At 41.6% G+C, this 16,091-nt stretch overlaps 1 protein-coding gene across 4 annotated transcripts in view; it reads right to left on the minus strand.

Moving 5' to 3' along the window:
- Window positions 1-492: 492 nt before the first annotated feature.
- LOC147211362 (gamma-aminobutyric acid receptor subunit beta-3-like) overlaps window positions 493-16,091 on the minus strand; it is a 63,249-nt gene continuing 47,650 nt past the window's right edge. For 2 of the 4 annotated variants that reach the window (XM_086126329.1, XM_086126342.1), the window contains 4 exons: window positions 13,090-13,242; window positions 6,134-6,381; window positions 5,712-5,780; window positions 493-3,124 (listed from right to left, as the gene is read on the minus strand). In XM_086126329.1, the coding sequence (XP_085982455.1) occupies window positions 2,756-3,124; window positions 5,712-5,780; window positions 6,134-6,381; window positions 13,090-13,242 (839 nt within the window). In that variant the 3' untranslated portion in view covers window positions 493-2,755. The remainder of the gene's footprint in view (window positions 3,125-5,711; window positions 5,781-6,133; window positions 6,382-13,089; window positions 13,243-16,091) is intronic. The other 2 variants (XM_086126337.1, XM_086126349.1) reach the window with 1 other exon arrangement.

Raw genomic sequence — 16,091 nt, forward strand, 5'->3', positions numbered from 1 at the left:
GTACTTTATACACATCACCCCAATAATTAAAGTTGGGTTTGGGATAGTTGTAAAATATACAGATAGACTGCCCTGGACAATATTATTTGTTTAAAGTTACAGAGATTACCCCAGACAGGAATAGCTTGGATGATGAGTGAAATGCTAGCTGCCTCATATTTGACTACAAATACTGTTTTACCGTCATACCTCTGTTTTAGTCTATTTCCTTTAAAATATGTAAGAGATTTTTGTTTTGTTTTGACATCGGTATTTTGATGTATTGTTCAATAAGCACACTTTAAAAAAAAAAAGAAAGACATTACAATGTTTGCTGTGTGAGATCAATATTCAAGTGTGATTTTCAAGAGTATCTCCCTTCTACTGTCAGTTCACACATTTTAGGTTTTTGTTTTTAATAGACTCGTTACCCTTAATTGTTATTGATACAAAGGGTATTTGTTGTTTTACGTCAACTTTCTGTGAGTGTCAAGCATGCTCAAAAACAGAACATTTACAATGTATATTATTTATTTGATGATTTCACAAAATCATCCTTTGAAAAAGGGAGAGAAACATACAGAGATACACAAGATAAACCTAAGCCTAAATACATTTTGTGGCAGCACAGAACATTTCACATTCCATTATGGGACAAAGGCCATTCAACACCTGCCTTTTTTTTCTCTTTCTTTCCAAGTCAGCTACAAAGCATAGAGTGTCATCTCAAGAGAGAGCCGCCGTTAGATCTCATGGGGCTGAACCCCCCCTCAGCCTCAATTTTTCTCTCCCTTTCTAAAGGTTTCTCCAAATGTGTTGTTGCATGCACAGTACACAATAACTTAGATAACTTAAGTGTCAGCAGTTTGTTTGCTTTTGGGTGTTTTTTTCTATCCTTTTTTTTTAACTTAAAAAAATGGCCCTAGAGTATGCGCCTTCATTCACTGTTTTATACAATAGACATACAAATATTCTTTTTTCTTTTTTTATCTGGAACTTGAGGATTCCTTAAAACCACCTCACATTGACGTGAAGCCTCATCTACACAGTAGAAAACAGGATCAACTGGGGGATTGCATCACCCCCTCCACCACCGGAAATATTTGATCTCAAAAGAATTGCAGCCAGACAGCAACAATTCAAGTACATTACATTCAGTTATTTTAAGACCGTCACAAGTTAAAAGTTGTACTCTTAAGTATCTCTTAGTAGTCCTATTTCATACATGTTCATGCACAAAGCTATGCGAGAGTGACGGTCGGGGGTACCCGTGGTCATGAAAAAGACAGAATGTTTCAGATTGATCATTCATGAGTTAGTTGGAAGTGGCTGATTATTTCAAGCCGCAATCCGGTTCGACATGCAGCAATCGAGTCAGTACATTTCAATAGCCGCTCTCAACCTGTCCGTCCTGCATGTGTACATGCTCCCTCACACCCTGCTCACGTGCAATATAGGGGTTACATTCAGACGGAAGGAAACTATGACCATGGCTCATTCTCCTCTACCTGAAGAACAATGGATCTGATACATTCAACACTAGCATATGCTCAGGCGGCTTGCGTGGTCCGACTGTGGAGTCCATTGAAATCCATTTGCTTCAACTGGAACTTCGGCATGGTCACATTTTGGAGAAGAAAATAGATGGATGCTTTTTTTTTCCTTTTCTCTTCTTTTGGGGAGTTAAATAGACTGGCATTTGCCAGCATAACAATCACAAACTCAATGCTTATTCGATCATCTTTTTTTTTCTTGTAAGGTTGTGCACACGTTATATATATATTTTTATATCTACATTTTTAAATATACACAGAACTTCTCCGGTGTTTCACTTCGCAACAAGACAAGGTGGGAAATTAAATGAACACTTCAAAGACAAAGAGTACAATCGTAACCCGACGGAAGAGCAATTTGTTGGATACCTAACTAAAAATAAAAAATAAAAAATCTCACTGAAACGAGTAAAAAACACATACAGTACATTCATGAAGGTTACCTGTAAACCTTCTGAATCAGAAAAATGTCGTGCTTTACATTTTTCTTGGATATTCGAACTGTTTGTGAAACAAAGCTGGCTGGGTAACAATGCATCCCGGAAACCCTTTGGCAGTTTGATCAATTGGAATAAAAATTAGGTTTTGCTTTTGCTTCAGGAGCCATTAAAAAGTGTACTGAAAATAAAATGGCAGTGTTGTTGATTCTTGTGCTGTTGTTGTGTCCCTCTCCTCGGCCAAAAAATGATGACAAGAACAGTAAAAACCTGGAAGCCTGAGAGTCATGAGAATCCTGAAGTAGAAATTGTCGGTAAAAGTTGACCACATTGGAAGATCGTTACATGCGTTTACGGTGCATAGGGTACCAATCAAACAGAGTGTTTAATGGATTTAGAGGAATTGCCTGCATTTTCTGATCATCTAAGTGGTATAAAGATCTCTTTTTTTGGATTAGAATACTGCTTTTGTGGTTTGTTTTACTCAGATTTTTTTTTTACAAAAACTGTACGTTATCAACTGCTGGCATTTTGTCTCCTTATTTTATGGGAAATGACTACCACAAGTCCCAGTTACAGTACATACTACAGAAAAGAAAACAGATTCAAAGACGGCAAATAGAAAAAGATATTTGACAAGAACTTGGTCCAGAACCTTCTCAGTCTTTCAGTCTTTAGTCTGATGTTGAGAGATTGAATGCATGTATAAAAGCACAGACAAAAAGGAAGTAAACCAAACCAAATGGGAGAGAAAGAAAGAAAATGACAAAGAGCAAAAGTGTCCAATCAGACATAGTAGAGCCAGTAGATAAGATTGAAAAAGGAGAAAACCGAGGGGAAGATGATCCGCGACCAACGATCAATGGCGTTGACGTCGGTCAGGTCGGGGATTTTGATTTTGAGCTGCGACGATCGCCTTCTCAGGCGGCTGCGTTTCATCTGAGCGGAGCGATCCAGGGAGTGCCGACTGGCGGAACGTGGACCGATTCCACCGCTCTGCTTGCGATATTGGATGTGCGATGAGGCCGTGCTGTCCAGCTGCACCATGGACTGAGAGTTCCTGATGTCTGCCACGCTGGTGGTGATCTCCCCTCCCGCCACTTCATTATGGATTTCCAAGGTGGTCAGCAGAATGTTCCCATGTCCCGGATCCGCCTGAGCGAGTGGAATAATAAACGTTAGATAGATCCACGTTGAAACTCTTGGTCAGAGAATCCAATGCCATGAAATGTGGTATGTTGTGACCGCAATTCACTGGTGACTCAGCATCATCTCAGAGCCTAAAGACTCTCATAGGAAGTCGATGAGGGAGCAGATCCAAGCAGGCGTGCACAACAATAAGGACTGACATTACTGGCTGATTCTTCCACTAACACATCATCGCTGAACAATTTCATTGACCGCACAGCACATACAACACACTGCATGCCTATGATGTGTGCTGGTAACAGGCACCAAATTGGTAGCGATGCACGATGATGTTCATGCACATGTAGCGGCTGAACAAGTCCAACATTTTTTGCCTTTGTTTCTTTTTATTTTAAAGTTTCTTTTTTGACCTCAGCTAAACAGGTTATGATTCCATTCGTCTAGGTTTTCATGTTTTTGTTTGAGTGCTTTCCATCTATTTTCCAAACCGCTGAACCTCACAAGGGTCATGTGGGAGGAAACGGGAGTACCCGGAGAAAACCCACGCAGGGCAACATGCAAACTCCGCACAGGAAGGCCAGAGCCGGGATCGAACCCACGACCTCTGCACTGTGAGGTCGACGCCACTGGACCATCGGGCCGCCCTGAATGTTTTCCTCAGTGTTATATAGTGTAAAATACGACAAGCCATGACATTACCTCAGCTGAGTTTCACAGCTTATAAGCTGGGGATCAATGTTTTTTGGTCACGATTCATAAAATGTTGTATCAGAAATTTTGAGGCTAGTGTTTATGGCCTTAGTCTTCGTCTTGTTAATGAGTGGTCTGCATTTCTGTTGTGGCCGCTGCACTTTTGTTCATGACGTCTTCTGCGAGAAGTAGATTGTAATACTGTACCTTCTTTCTTGCCCTGTGAGGTTGTTGCTGATCATCAGTTATCTTAAGGTCTTTCTTGACACATCTCAAAAGGTTTGATGTCATCACCTGCTGTTGCTTTCCTTGATTTACACATTTGTCTGCTGGACACCAGCCACGGGCTTCTTTGTTTCATTTCAAATGGTTGTAATGACCAGAGCTATAGCTGTACAATTGGCGTGATTAATTTTCCATTTTCTCTCATCTTAAACACAGCTTGTTTTTTGCCCATAGACAGCACCTTGGTTTTAGAAAAATAAGGGAGTTTAAAACAAAGGTTGCTCTCTCTAAGGTTGTGTATCAGATGTGCAGTAAATACCTCCAAATAAAATTGTAAATTTTCTGAGCTCCTGTTTCATAATTATCTTTCACTCAGTGATTCCGTAACATTTGACAGCTCTGCGTTTTGACACATAAACACCACCCTGTTCCTAGTTTGGCATTTCAGTGGGTTCGTTTGCATGGCAAAATAAACATTTTAAGTCGCCTACCGTGATGCAAAACCGCTTATTTCGAGCCTTGAGTTTTTAGCACCATTCTAACAGCTTGAAGAGTGTGCGTGAACATTGCCCCGTGAATGTGCACTTATTTTGCCGTTCATCAATATATATTGATTAGTAAAACTGAGATGCAAATGTCAATAGAAAAAGAAAGTAGTCGAAGAAGAAGAACCACCAAGATGTTATTCAAAAAGCTTTACAGGTCTTAGGTCACGTGCAGTCAGAGGTCAAGGTGAAGCTCTGTGCAACATCTTTGGCTGGTTACTCGTGTGCCTATGCGTTAAAGAGTGGCTCCTCAGTCAGTCATCATCACCTTCATGCTGTTCATTAAACTACATTTCTGACAACTATATTACTTATGAAGGGATGATGAGAACATACGGAGAAGTCATGCTAAAAGCTAAGCTCACCTAAGAATGACATAACTAGCACGTTTAACACTGCAATTTAGTACTTGGGTGAGTGATTTCACTTTTCACAGATGTCAGGCTGAAACTGTATACAGTATATATATATATATATATATATATGTATGCAACAAAGAATAGCATCATCTCAGCCATGCATGCCCTTTATTTCTTTCTCATACCTACTGAACATGTTATGAGAAAGTGAGACAACTGAATATCGGCAATTAATTAATATTGGATGATATAATCAATCGGTGGGCGGATTAATTGGTCGGGCCCCGTTTGATTGTGAATTTGGCAGCAAATTTTAATGTAACATGGTTGATCTCATGTAATATTGAGACGTCTCTGTCTAAGGGTTTATTTACAATTTGTTATGCAAAGGGTTCTTTTTGATGTTTTTCTGCTTGAAGATGCACATTACAGTCGAAATCCCGTTGGTTGACATCTAGAGTGGCCACTCTAGATGTCAACCAACAGACAGTTGGATGTCTGTAAAGACTGTAGATGTTTTAGATGTTTTTAAAAAAATATTTCATTTGTTATTTTTTTCATTTTACACATGTATTTTTACTTTGACAATGCTACATTTGATGGAGAAGAAAAATTGCAACGCAAAAGGCTTAATGAATGAGATTGTCATGCTGACCAGCATTGAATCCATGGATGGGGGCGGGGTGGGGGGGGGTGTATTGTTTTTTGGTAAAAGTAACAAAAAAAGAAAGATCTATGTTGGCAATGGAGCCGATCTCAATTGAAACAACTCACCGAGCGTGAGTGGCGAAGGCCTCTAATCTGATTGGACCGTTTTAGCGACGCAGCCCTACTACCTGCCTCCTGAGAAGACGACAAAATTCAATACTGCTTTTGCCATATACTGAAGCCTCAGCCACACATACTTTATATATCGACGTGTGTCGACAATGCAAACATGTCATTCAGTTCAGTCATGCACAACGGGTTCTCTTCACAGCTTCTGTCAAGAGTGAACAAAAGTTCATTTTAAGGGGGTTGGAATATAACAGTTGTTTTACTGTATCATTTGGTTCCTGGAAGGGAAAACAAATGCCATTATTATAATTTCGTGTAGCTGATCTGCAGCCTGTTTTCTTGGGTGAAAAAAAACAAAACAAAACAAAAAAGCATTTCTCATTCACTGATACTGTGAGCAGCGATCCCGTCAAACTTACCCTTGCAGCGTCATACTTGGCGGCCCTCTCATTGTTGGCTTTCTCAGCCTTCTCTGCCAGCTTTTTTTGCATCTGAGGCCCCCTTCCGAAGAAGATGTAATTGACAAAGGCATACTCCAGAAGGGCCAGGAAGACCATGACGAAGCAGCCCATCAGGTACATGTCGATGGCCTTCACGTAGGGAATTTTGGGCAGCGTCTCTCTCAAGTGGGTGTTGATCGTAGTCATGGTCAGCACCGTGGTGATTCCTTGAAAGGAACACGAACAGGACATCCGTTGTGAGAGAGCTCATCCAAACAGACTTTGGCTTGTTTTGATTCCACTTTTCTTTTCTTTTGCCTATTTATGAAAGATGGTGATATTGATTCCGTTACAAAAAGGATGGTGGATCAAGTACCCGAAAAAGGTTACTTCCAAACAATTCCTAACCAGCTATTTCAATTGGAATCTCTACTAACAAGCGAAACTCATTTTCATATTCTCTGAAGCTGTAGAAGACATGTTGTGTACATATGACTTTTTATATTTTGGGTGCCCACAACCACAAATGCGCACACAAATTGACGCGGATAAATTCAACGGCTCGGTGATAAAGTACTACCTCCATGAGTGGAAATACACTATTCTTTGACTGTCTTTCAGTACACTCGCTTTTCTTTTCACACTAAGCGAGAAACCATTTACTTCATCACATCTCGACTCGCTCTGTCGATAGTAATCATTGGAACAAAATCTGTACTTGACCCCTCAAAACAGCCTGAGTTCTGCAAGGCTTAAAAAATAGGGAGAAAAGTCTGCTGTAATTCTTAGTCCTGATTGGAGTATTTTGATGAAAGCTTGTCATAGACATTACATGGCTTTTTTTTATTGCACTTCTGCAATACAATAAGATTTTATGGTCAATTACAATACTTGAAATTCTGTATGCAGTTGGCATGCGGTCACACAGGATATTTTGGTTGCGATATGCACTTCTGCTCATCGACAATCGCTTGGCTGGGAGATTGTCTAACACCCCCAATTTACAGTTATCTGAGACTTTACATCCTGTACAGAGATCTCATTTGCTTTTATAAAGATGCTCTGGCTAACCGCTACACCAATATTATCAGCGGCGTCAATGTCAAAGCATTCGTTTCCACTATCAACACTATCTTCAGACCGCCCTATGCTGTACAATGATAATTTCCACCCAGTGATAATGTAACTTGATGAAATTGTGATCATTTGCGGCTTTTCGGGACATTGTGATCATTTCTTTTCTTTCTGTTCATAATCTTGTTTTTTCAGAAAATGTGAAAACAGAAAAATATTGTGTTATATCGCTGGTGTCGGGCCAAAACTTCTGATGTCACAATTTGGTAGATTTAGTCTATTTTCAGAAATCTATATTTTTGGTCAATTCGTACGGTGGGTGTTTTTTTATTTAGTGACTAGCTAAAGTGCTGAAAATGGCTTGCTCCCTTTGACAATGGAATGGTTGATCAAACATGCTGCTTTTGGGGTCTCCCCTAAGTGAGGATTTTGGAGGTAAGAACTAATAATCGACAGCCAAAATGCAAATCCTCCCATCTGACAGCATTGTCAAATCCAGGTACAGAAAGTAAACCTTGTTCGCAAGCGCTTCTACTCAAGACATCATTTACCTGCCGGTTGAGGAGAAGTTTCTTTGTGGACCTGGATTTGACACCTCTGTCAGATTGGAGGATTTGAGTTTTGGCCATCGTCGTGGTTTGTGCTTATAATGTCATGACACGTTAAAAAGAATGTAAAGAGATGGACACTGGAGACATGTTTTTTGCATGAATGTTTAGTAAGTCTGCGATTGGCTGGCGGCCGGTTCAGAGTGTACCCTGCCTATTGCCAAAGACAGCTGGCACGCCCTTGTGAGGATAAGTGGATCAGATAATGGATGGATGGATGGATGGATGTTTATGATTGATTGGTAACATATGGTGATATGTCATTGTGATGTGCCTGATGACAAATTTTTTCATCAGTTTTGAATTTTAAACTTCTCATTACAAAAAGCTTGTGTCATGGTTGATCTGTTTGGGACCAAGCGTTGGCTCTGCAGGGCTCCTCCTACAACGACACACCTGTCGGTCATCATGTAGGTTTTCTGTTAAAAGGACTCCTGGCCTGACCACTCAGCGTTGGGTCACTGTTTCTGTTTGTGGTTCTGCCATGTATTTTTGTTTGTAGTGCTTTCATCTTGTCTTTGCGTTAGCTATGGGTTTTTGTTTGTTACTTTGAGTTCTTGTTGTTTTCAGGCCTTTGTTCTGTTTTTAGTTTTCTGTGTTTTGTTAAGACTGTTTGTCAAGTTCATCCTGCTCTTGCTTCCTGCCTGCTTTTTGGGGTCCTCCACCAACATGTTCGTGACAGCTAGACCACAATTCCGAACCGCTTGATCCTCACTAGGGTCGCGGGGGGTGCTGGAGCCTATCCCAGCTGTCTCCGGGCAGTAGGCGGGGGACACCCTGAATCGGTTGCCAGTCAATCGCAGGGCACACAGAGATGAACAACCATCCATGCTCACACTCACACATAGGGACAATTTAGAGTGTTCAATCAGCCTGCCATGCATGTCTTTGGAATGTGGGAGGAAACCGGAGTACCCGGAGAACATGCAAACTCCACACAGGGAGGCCGGAGCTGGAATCAAACCCGGTACCTCTCCCGTGTACTGTGAAGCCAACGTGCTATGATATGAGACCTAGCTGATTCAGCATAGTTATGGGGAGCGGTTCGGTGCCCAATCTTTTTTCACAACAGACCACTTTCACGTATGTTGACAATACCGACATGACTGCCTCGTCTGTGGTGTCGCCGCATCGTTTGTATGCCACCACTGCTCAAGTCCAGCCGCCTTTTCCGTGAGTGGCAGCAAAGTCGAGCCATCCTGCAACAGTTGTTCATACTATGCAATGCACTGCGAAACCAACTTCAAAATAAAGGCCTCACAACCTCTACTGTACATGGACATCAATACCATTGTTGTCTTTCATTCTCAAGTTATCCCGAAGAAGTCATTTTTGGGCTGCTAACTTGACTTAGACGTTTTGACTGTGGGCAGTTACCGGTAGTTGCAATCACACATGCGTGGCTGCAGCATGCTTGAAATGCAAATGCGCACTGAGGCTATCAAAACAGGCGGGCACAAGACTATTTTCAGTACGCATGCACACTCGAGCACCGCTTATGTGCAGCCCTGCACATTACACTTTACTGTATCTCCGACATCTTCGAGGTTACCATAGAAACAAGAACAGCTTCATGGAAAACAGGTCTATCCAGGGGCTGCTTCCTCTCCTAGTTTAGCGGAGGATTCTCAGGCAATGTAGGTATGAGGATATAGAAAATCACCTCATGCATTTTTGCTCCTTTCCTGAGGGCTTTTTCATTCGCGAGGTCATTTTACAGGCATGAACGCACGTGTACCATTCGGCTTGGCTTCATTGAAATTCAAAAGGTGTGCCCTTTGGTCATCATGTAGAAATAACTCATTAGAATAATCTCATGCCGCTAGCGCTAAATAACCTTAACCACTAACAATGACAGCGTGCCGAAACATCACAAACACACAAGCACACACTCACATCTCGCACACACAACCTTGAACTGAATTGGCAGACATATGTCAAGTGATTCATAAAGGCATGCAATTAATTGTTGACCTCTTGTCCTGAATTGGTACTCATCTCATTTTATTATCGGTAAACATTGATGATGAATCCGAAGCACTTGTCCTGGACAAGTGGAGCCGGTCAGCAATCGGGGTGCAATGCTTGGGGAGGGTGTCATAAAATTGAGTAAAGAGACAGGGAACAGTCAGTGGGTCGGGACGAGGGACAACTGAGGTCAATCTAACCCTTCGTTTGATTTAGCGGCGCACTTACCAGGAAAGCAAAGAGAGCATGCGCGCAAGCTTGTGTGAGGGCTGTACCACCACACCTCAGCCTTGTTTTGTTATTTTTTTTAAATTCTTTTTCTTTTCTTTCTTTTTTTTTTTTTTATGGGTGTCCTGTCAACATTGCCATTACGCTCCTCGCCCACCTTCTCTCACTCCGTCCCCTCCCGCCCTTTTTCTTTTTCCCTCCGTTTGGACAACATAATCAAGAGGCCATGGACGCGCCCATGGGCCTCCCCCCGCGCTTTCATCACGTCGTTAGAGTCTTTCGGGAGAAATATAGTTTCTCTGGCATTGGTCTTTTTCTGTCTCTCTCTGTCGCATCACATTGTGTCACCCTTCAATTCTTGCTCTCATTTCGCCCATTTCTTGTGTCCCCACTTTCCCCATTCCCTCTTCTTTTATGTCTACCTCTTTTCTTTCCACCCCATATCTTGCCATCATTTAGCGGTGGCTCACAGTGTACCCCTCCCACAGCTCATCTTTTTTAATCTTACAGTATATGTCCTTGAGTCTTTCTTCAGCCTTAAAAGCTGAAAACAAAGGCACGCAGCAATCAAATTTCCTTTCATCAGAGGTGGCTGTGTGCCATTAGCAGCCCAGCTTACCATTATAAAAAAAAAAAGTATCAAATGAAAAGTGCAATAAAATGTGTCAAATTGCATTGAGTGTTAATTGCAATGCACAGGCAGCCTTGCAGACATCTTTCAAAGAGCATGTTCAATGGTACCCGAGGGAGCGTCTTGAGGTGTGCGTCAAAGGTATGTGTGTCTAACATTACACTAAAAGGAGTCCTAATACCAACTGTATCTCATGCCCACAGTTTAACATGATTATGAATGAGTGGCCTGACTGCAGGAAATGGATTTTAAAAAGATTATAGCACCGAGTGGGTCCATTGCAGCTTTGCAAGGCCTGACAGGAGCTTGTAGTCAGATTCCTCTTCAAATAATGTAATCTTTATTTTATTTTCTTCCAATCGCATGCCCACACCCAATCATTACCTTCCAGCACAAATGTGCATTTACACACAACCACTCGTGCGCCGAATCACAAAGGTTGATGCAGAAAGTTGGTCATAAGCCAGCAGAAATTGCGATCGGACCCCACGGCTATTGCAGCTCCACTAGCACCTCACCCTTGCACACATCCTCCTTCCAAAAACGAAAACAAACCCACACAGGCACTCATTACTCAATGAGTAGGTAGTCCATGCATGTCCCAACAATGGAAAACAAACCCCAGCCGGCAAAATTGGGGGTTGTCATACGAATCAGGTGTGACAAACCCTGCCCACACCACGCATCCATTCAGCCACTAAGCAACTGTATGTAAGAAACCGATGTTTGGAGAATGGTAAATGAAATGAACTAATGATCTCAAAAGAGTGGCTTGATGAGCTAAGGTCGTTTATTACTCATCGATGATCGATTCACACGAAGATGATATAGAGTAAAGAGCAAAAGGTACAATCACATTGGTGGAGCAAGATTCAGGAAGTGTACAGGTTAGGAATGGAGGAAGGACTCGCACGATAACGTAGTTCTGGTAGTCTAAATATTACAGTTTGTGGCTTATTTCACTGCACATTATGGAGCTGTGGGCAGCAGGGTGATTGACTGGTTGGCACGTCCGCCTCACAGTGCAGAAGTGCAAGGTTCGATTCCGGCTCTGGCCTCCCTGTGTGGAGTTTGCATGTTCTCCCCATGCCTGTGTGGGTTTTCTCAGAGTATTCTGGTTTCCTCCCACAATTCAAAAACATGTTTGAGGTCGGTTAATTATTAGCTATTGTGAGAGCGAATGGTTGTTTGACTGTGTGTGCCCTGTGATTGGTTGGCAACCAGTTCAGGGTGTACCCCGCCTACTGCCCGAAGATAGCTGGGTCATGCTGGAGCTGTGAGGATTACACTTTGAGGGATATAACCAGTGTTGCCACAGTTACATTGAAAGAGTAAATGAATACAATTTACTTTATTAGTTATATTCCGCAGACAACCCTGCTTATGTTAATACATGCGTATACATAAAGGGAGAGAGAGGGAGGGAGAGAGATAGGAGAGCATATTGCACCCTCCAATTTCCACTATCAGACGGGCCTGATCAATAATCCACACAAGCAGGCTAGATGAATGGTTGAGGCCCTGTGTGGCAGTTTATTGCATTCCTGCCTTCAAATGACCCAAAAGCAACGGACATACTGTGAATGTGACACTTGGGAGGTTCTCAGTGGAGCAGGGCTTTGGGTTAATTTGTCTGTTTGGTAATTCAACCTAGTCAACTAGTGAGTCACCATACGTTTGATCTCAAAATAAAACCAATCTTCTCCACGACCTTTTCTCCCACTGCAGAGGCGTGAAAAAGTCAGCCACTGTCCTCTTCTGCTCTGTTATGACCAACATGCGTTTCATTTTTATTTGTGAGAGCGAGTTTGCGTGCAGTCAAAACAACCAGTTTGTGTTGTTTCAGAGGTATTATCAATGTTTTACATTAAGACAAGATGGGGACATCAAAGGTGTATGCTGGTGTTTAGAGAAAAAAAATGGGGTTTGGCAGATCAGGATTTTTAATGATCCCAGATCCATGATCATCCGGAAACTTGTCATTAGTGCACAAAGAATCCATATTATTCTTTGTGCAATTATGATTCGATTGCCCACAGGTATATTATTTTCCCTCCACCAATTCTGCCGTGTGTCATGAATTGCAAACAACCTGGAAAGCCTTCGGAAACAATAAAAGTCATGGAGGCAAGAATGACAGCTGCAACAGCTGTCACGTTCACAGAAGTTTAACCAAGGAAAAGCTTTTTATTTTTATTTTTCATGATTAATAATACATTTTGGCTCTTGATCTTATTTCTTTCAGGCATCCGATTTCCAATCTATTCCCTGGAGCAACCTCTGCTCCCATGATTGTTGGAGATTCCGTAACTTTCTCACAGTGCATTAAGGAGCGTGGCGACATGCTTTGTGGTTCCGAATGGCTCCTTACCTCATCTGAGTGAGCCAAATAGCCACACAACAAGATAGCCGCTAGCGCTTCTCACCTAGAGCCACCCTGGCCGCCGAGGCGTCGTAGTTAATCCAGAAGGATACCCAGGAGAGGATGGTAATCAGGATGGACGGCATGTACGTCTGCAGAATGAAATAGCCGATGTTCCTCTTCAGTTTAAAGCTCAGAGAAAGCCGGGGGTAGGCACCTGCGAGGAATGGAAAGAGAAAATACACTTAGATCCTCATATCAAGACCGGAAAACATCTGTGTGATTCAATGAGCGAGCGGAGATCCATTGTAATTCCATGGTTCCATAGCCAAGGTTAGATGCATTGCCACGGTAACAACAACAACTCACGAGAAGCCTCACACGTACTAGAATAATTACATGTCATACTGAAGATAGTGCTAAAGATTAGCATGCAGTATTTTCAATGTGAATCTCATCTGCATAATTTATACAAACAGTTTTATGAAGGACATATATTGCAGCTTGATGTGCATTGCCTGGAATGGTGTCCAAGCAATATGTGTGCATGCATTAAACTCCTTCCCGGTGATTAAGTTCACTTCATGGCTTGTTAGGCCAGTTATTGCCTTTTCTACTTTTGACTCCATAGTCTACAAGCTTGAAATTTGTGTACACAACGATTTTCAATGCAACATTTTGAGGCCAAAGCCACCTGGCCCAAACAACTGCTCACTTGTGAAGTGACAGCAGGGAGTCACACCATCTCATTGGGATTTTATTCAGAGTGACAATACAATTCCAGCATGTTAGAAGAAAACCTGCCATCATGGGGTTCTCTGTTTTAACTTTTGTTTTTAGGCTGATGGTGGAAAAGATCATTTCAGGTTCATATGTTTGAGAGCCAGTCCCTCACTGTTATCTCCTTTATTTTTTGAACAAACTTACCTTTTGATCTGTAAATTATGGCTGGTTTTAGATCTCCCTTCCAAGTAGATTAGCTCATGCAACGGTTTCTTTTTGACTGACACATCACACATTCAAACTACAGCGGTCAAGAAAGCTAAAATCACTCATCGAGCCATTTACCCTGCTTGTTCGATCGCTCTACCAAAAGAACACATGATTTCAGGTGAAATTTCCGAGGTCAACCATCGTCATCTGTTCGCTGTGTTTCTTTGTTCACCTTGTAACCTCGGTTGTCGTGGACTTTATTGAGTATAGTTTGAGCAATTTAATATCTTTGTTTGGCTTTTTGTTATGTTAACTGCCTTGCTTTGCCTGACAGGAAGAGCTCTTGGGTCCACGTCTTTTGCCTGCATGCCAACATGATGAACCTCATCCTAACAGGCTAACATAAGCCATGGTTAATGAATGAGTTCATCTCTACAATTTGTCAAGATATGGGGAAATATGTCTTGTGTGATTCTATTTACTGTACCAATTTTCATTATTGAAATAATAATCGAAACTAAAACTACCTCCCACATTCCAAAAACATGCAACATCCAAATTGTCGATAGTGGTTGTGAGTGTGAATGGTTGTTTGTCTGTATGTGCCCTGCGATTGGCTGGTAACCTGTTCAGGGTGTCCCCCGCCTACTGCCCGAAGACAGCTGGGATAGGCTCCAGCACACCTGCTACCCTCATGACGATAAGCGGTTCAGGGAGTGGATGAATGGATAAACGAATAATATGTAGCTGATAATTACTTAATTTCTTTCATTGGTCTGGCAGTGAAAGTATGAAATACTGTATGTTCCCTCATTAGATTGGCCTTTTGTATGCTCGGTTATAGTGGTGACGGAAAGCTAAAAAATTTCACATCATCTTTGGCACACCCAAAGACTGTCGCAGACCTAAAAAATATCTGATTGTCTCCTGCTAGTGCACCTTTGATGGCGGCCTATAAACTGTTCATCTCTGCATGACGCATATAAAGAGAGAGTGTGTGTGTGTGTGTGTGTGTGTGTGGGCGAGAGTGGGGGTTGAGCTGTACTGGCCGTAACTGCGACACCAAACAGTGTCTGTGAGTGGGGGGAACAAGCATCTGTGCAGGCCAGCACACAAAGTATCGAAAAGTTCAACTGAAAACGACAACAAGAGCAACAAAAGTCAAGGTGTCTCGTTAATTTTCATTTCATGAATAAGCAGTTGTTTTACAGCTCCAAGCATGAATCACACAAGGTAAGGTGTTAAGTTTTCATCACTAATAGTTATTAATAAGGAAGAACAGAAAAAGAATTTCAACTATTTCCACACAAATGTACAGTATATGTAGCGGTATGTAGGCTTAAAGTCAAATTCTAAGCATTTAATTTCAATTTTAATCAACACAGTCACAGTCTGCACATGGGGAATTACAATAGATCGATGTCAAGTGAAAGAAATGAATCGATGTAAGACTTTGCAATGGACCACCGACAGGGCAACACGACTACGTTACAAAGAAAAATGTCAAACTATTTCAGAGTAACAGATTAATAGGAGATGAAATAGTCATTTGCGAAAAAGAAACAGTTTGTCGGTTGTTTTGAGAAAATTTCCAGAAGATGACTTTTGACCAAATAATTTAATTCTTTCCCTTTAACATTTGTTCACAGAACAATCCATAACAATTTACTGTACTTATTTGCAGTGGCACAAATCCCTACTGTTGAAAGAAAAAAAAAGTTAAATTGATGATAAAATACAGGCAGCTGTGGTTAACCAGAATTTTAGCGTGAACAATATTGAGAAACCGTAAAAAAACAAACCACATTTTATGGGAGAGAACATTTTTCTCGACAGAAAATCATGTTTAAAAACAGCATATATTTAAAGTATTTATTCTATAATTAATAGGGGTCTTCCAGTCGGTCACTGATCGTGATCGGCTGATTTTTAAAGAATGTATTTGATGATCCCTGACCTCAACCTTTTATGGACGAATGAGCCAATTGTTCTGAACCAATATGTACTCTAACCATTTACACCAGGGAGGGCAATTCCAGTCCTAGAGCTCCACCATTGTGATTGTTTTCCATCTCTCCCTGTTTAAACACACCTGATTTAAATGATCAGATCATCAGCAAGCTCAGCGGATGG

Source organism: Hippocampus guttulatus, chromosome 1 (assembly GCF_054856545.1).
Source record: "Hippocampus guttulatus isolate MCC_2025c chromosome 1, RoL_Hgut_1.0, whole genome shotgun sequence".
Taxonomy (NCBI): Eukaryota; Metazoa; Chordata; class Actinopteri; order Syngnathiformes; family Syngnathidae; genus Hippocampus; species Hippocampus guttulatus.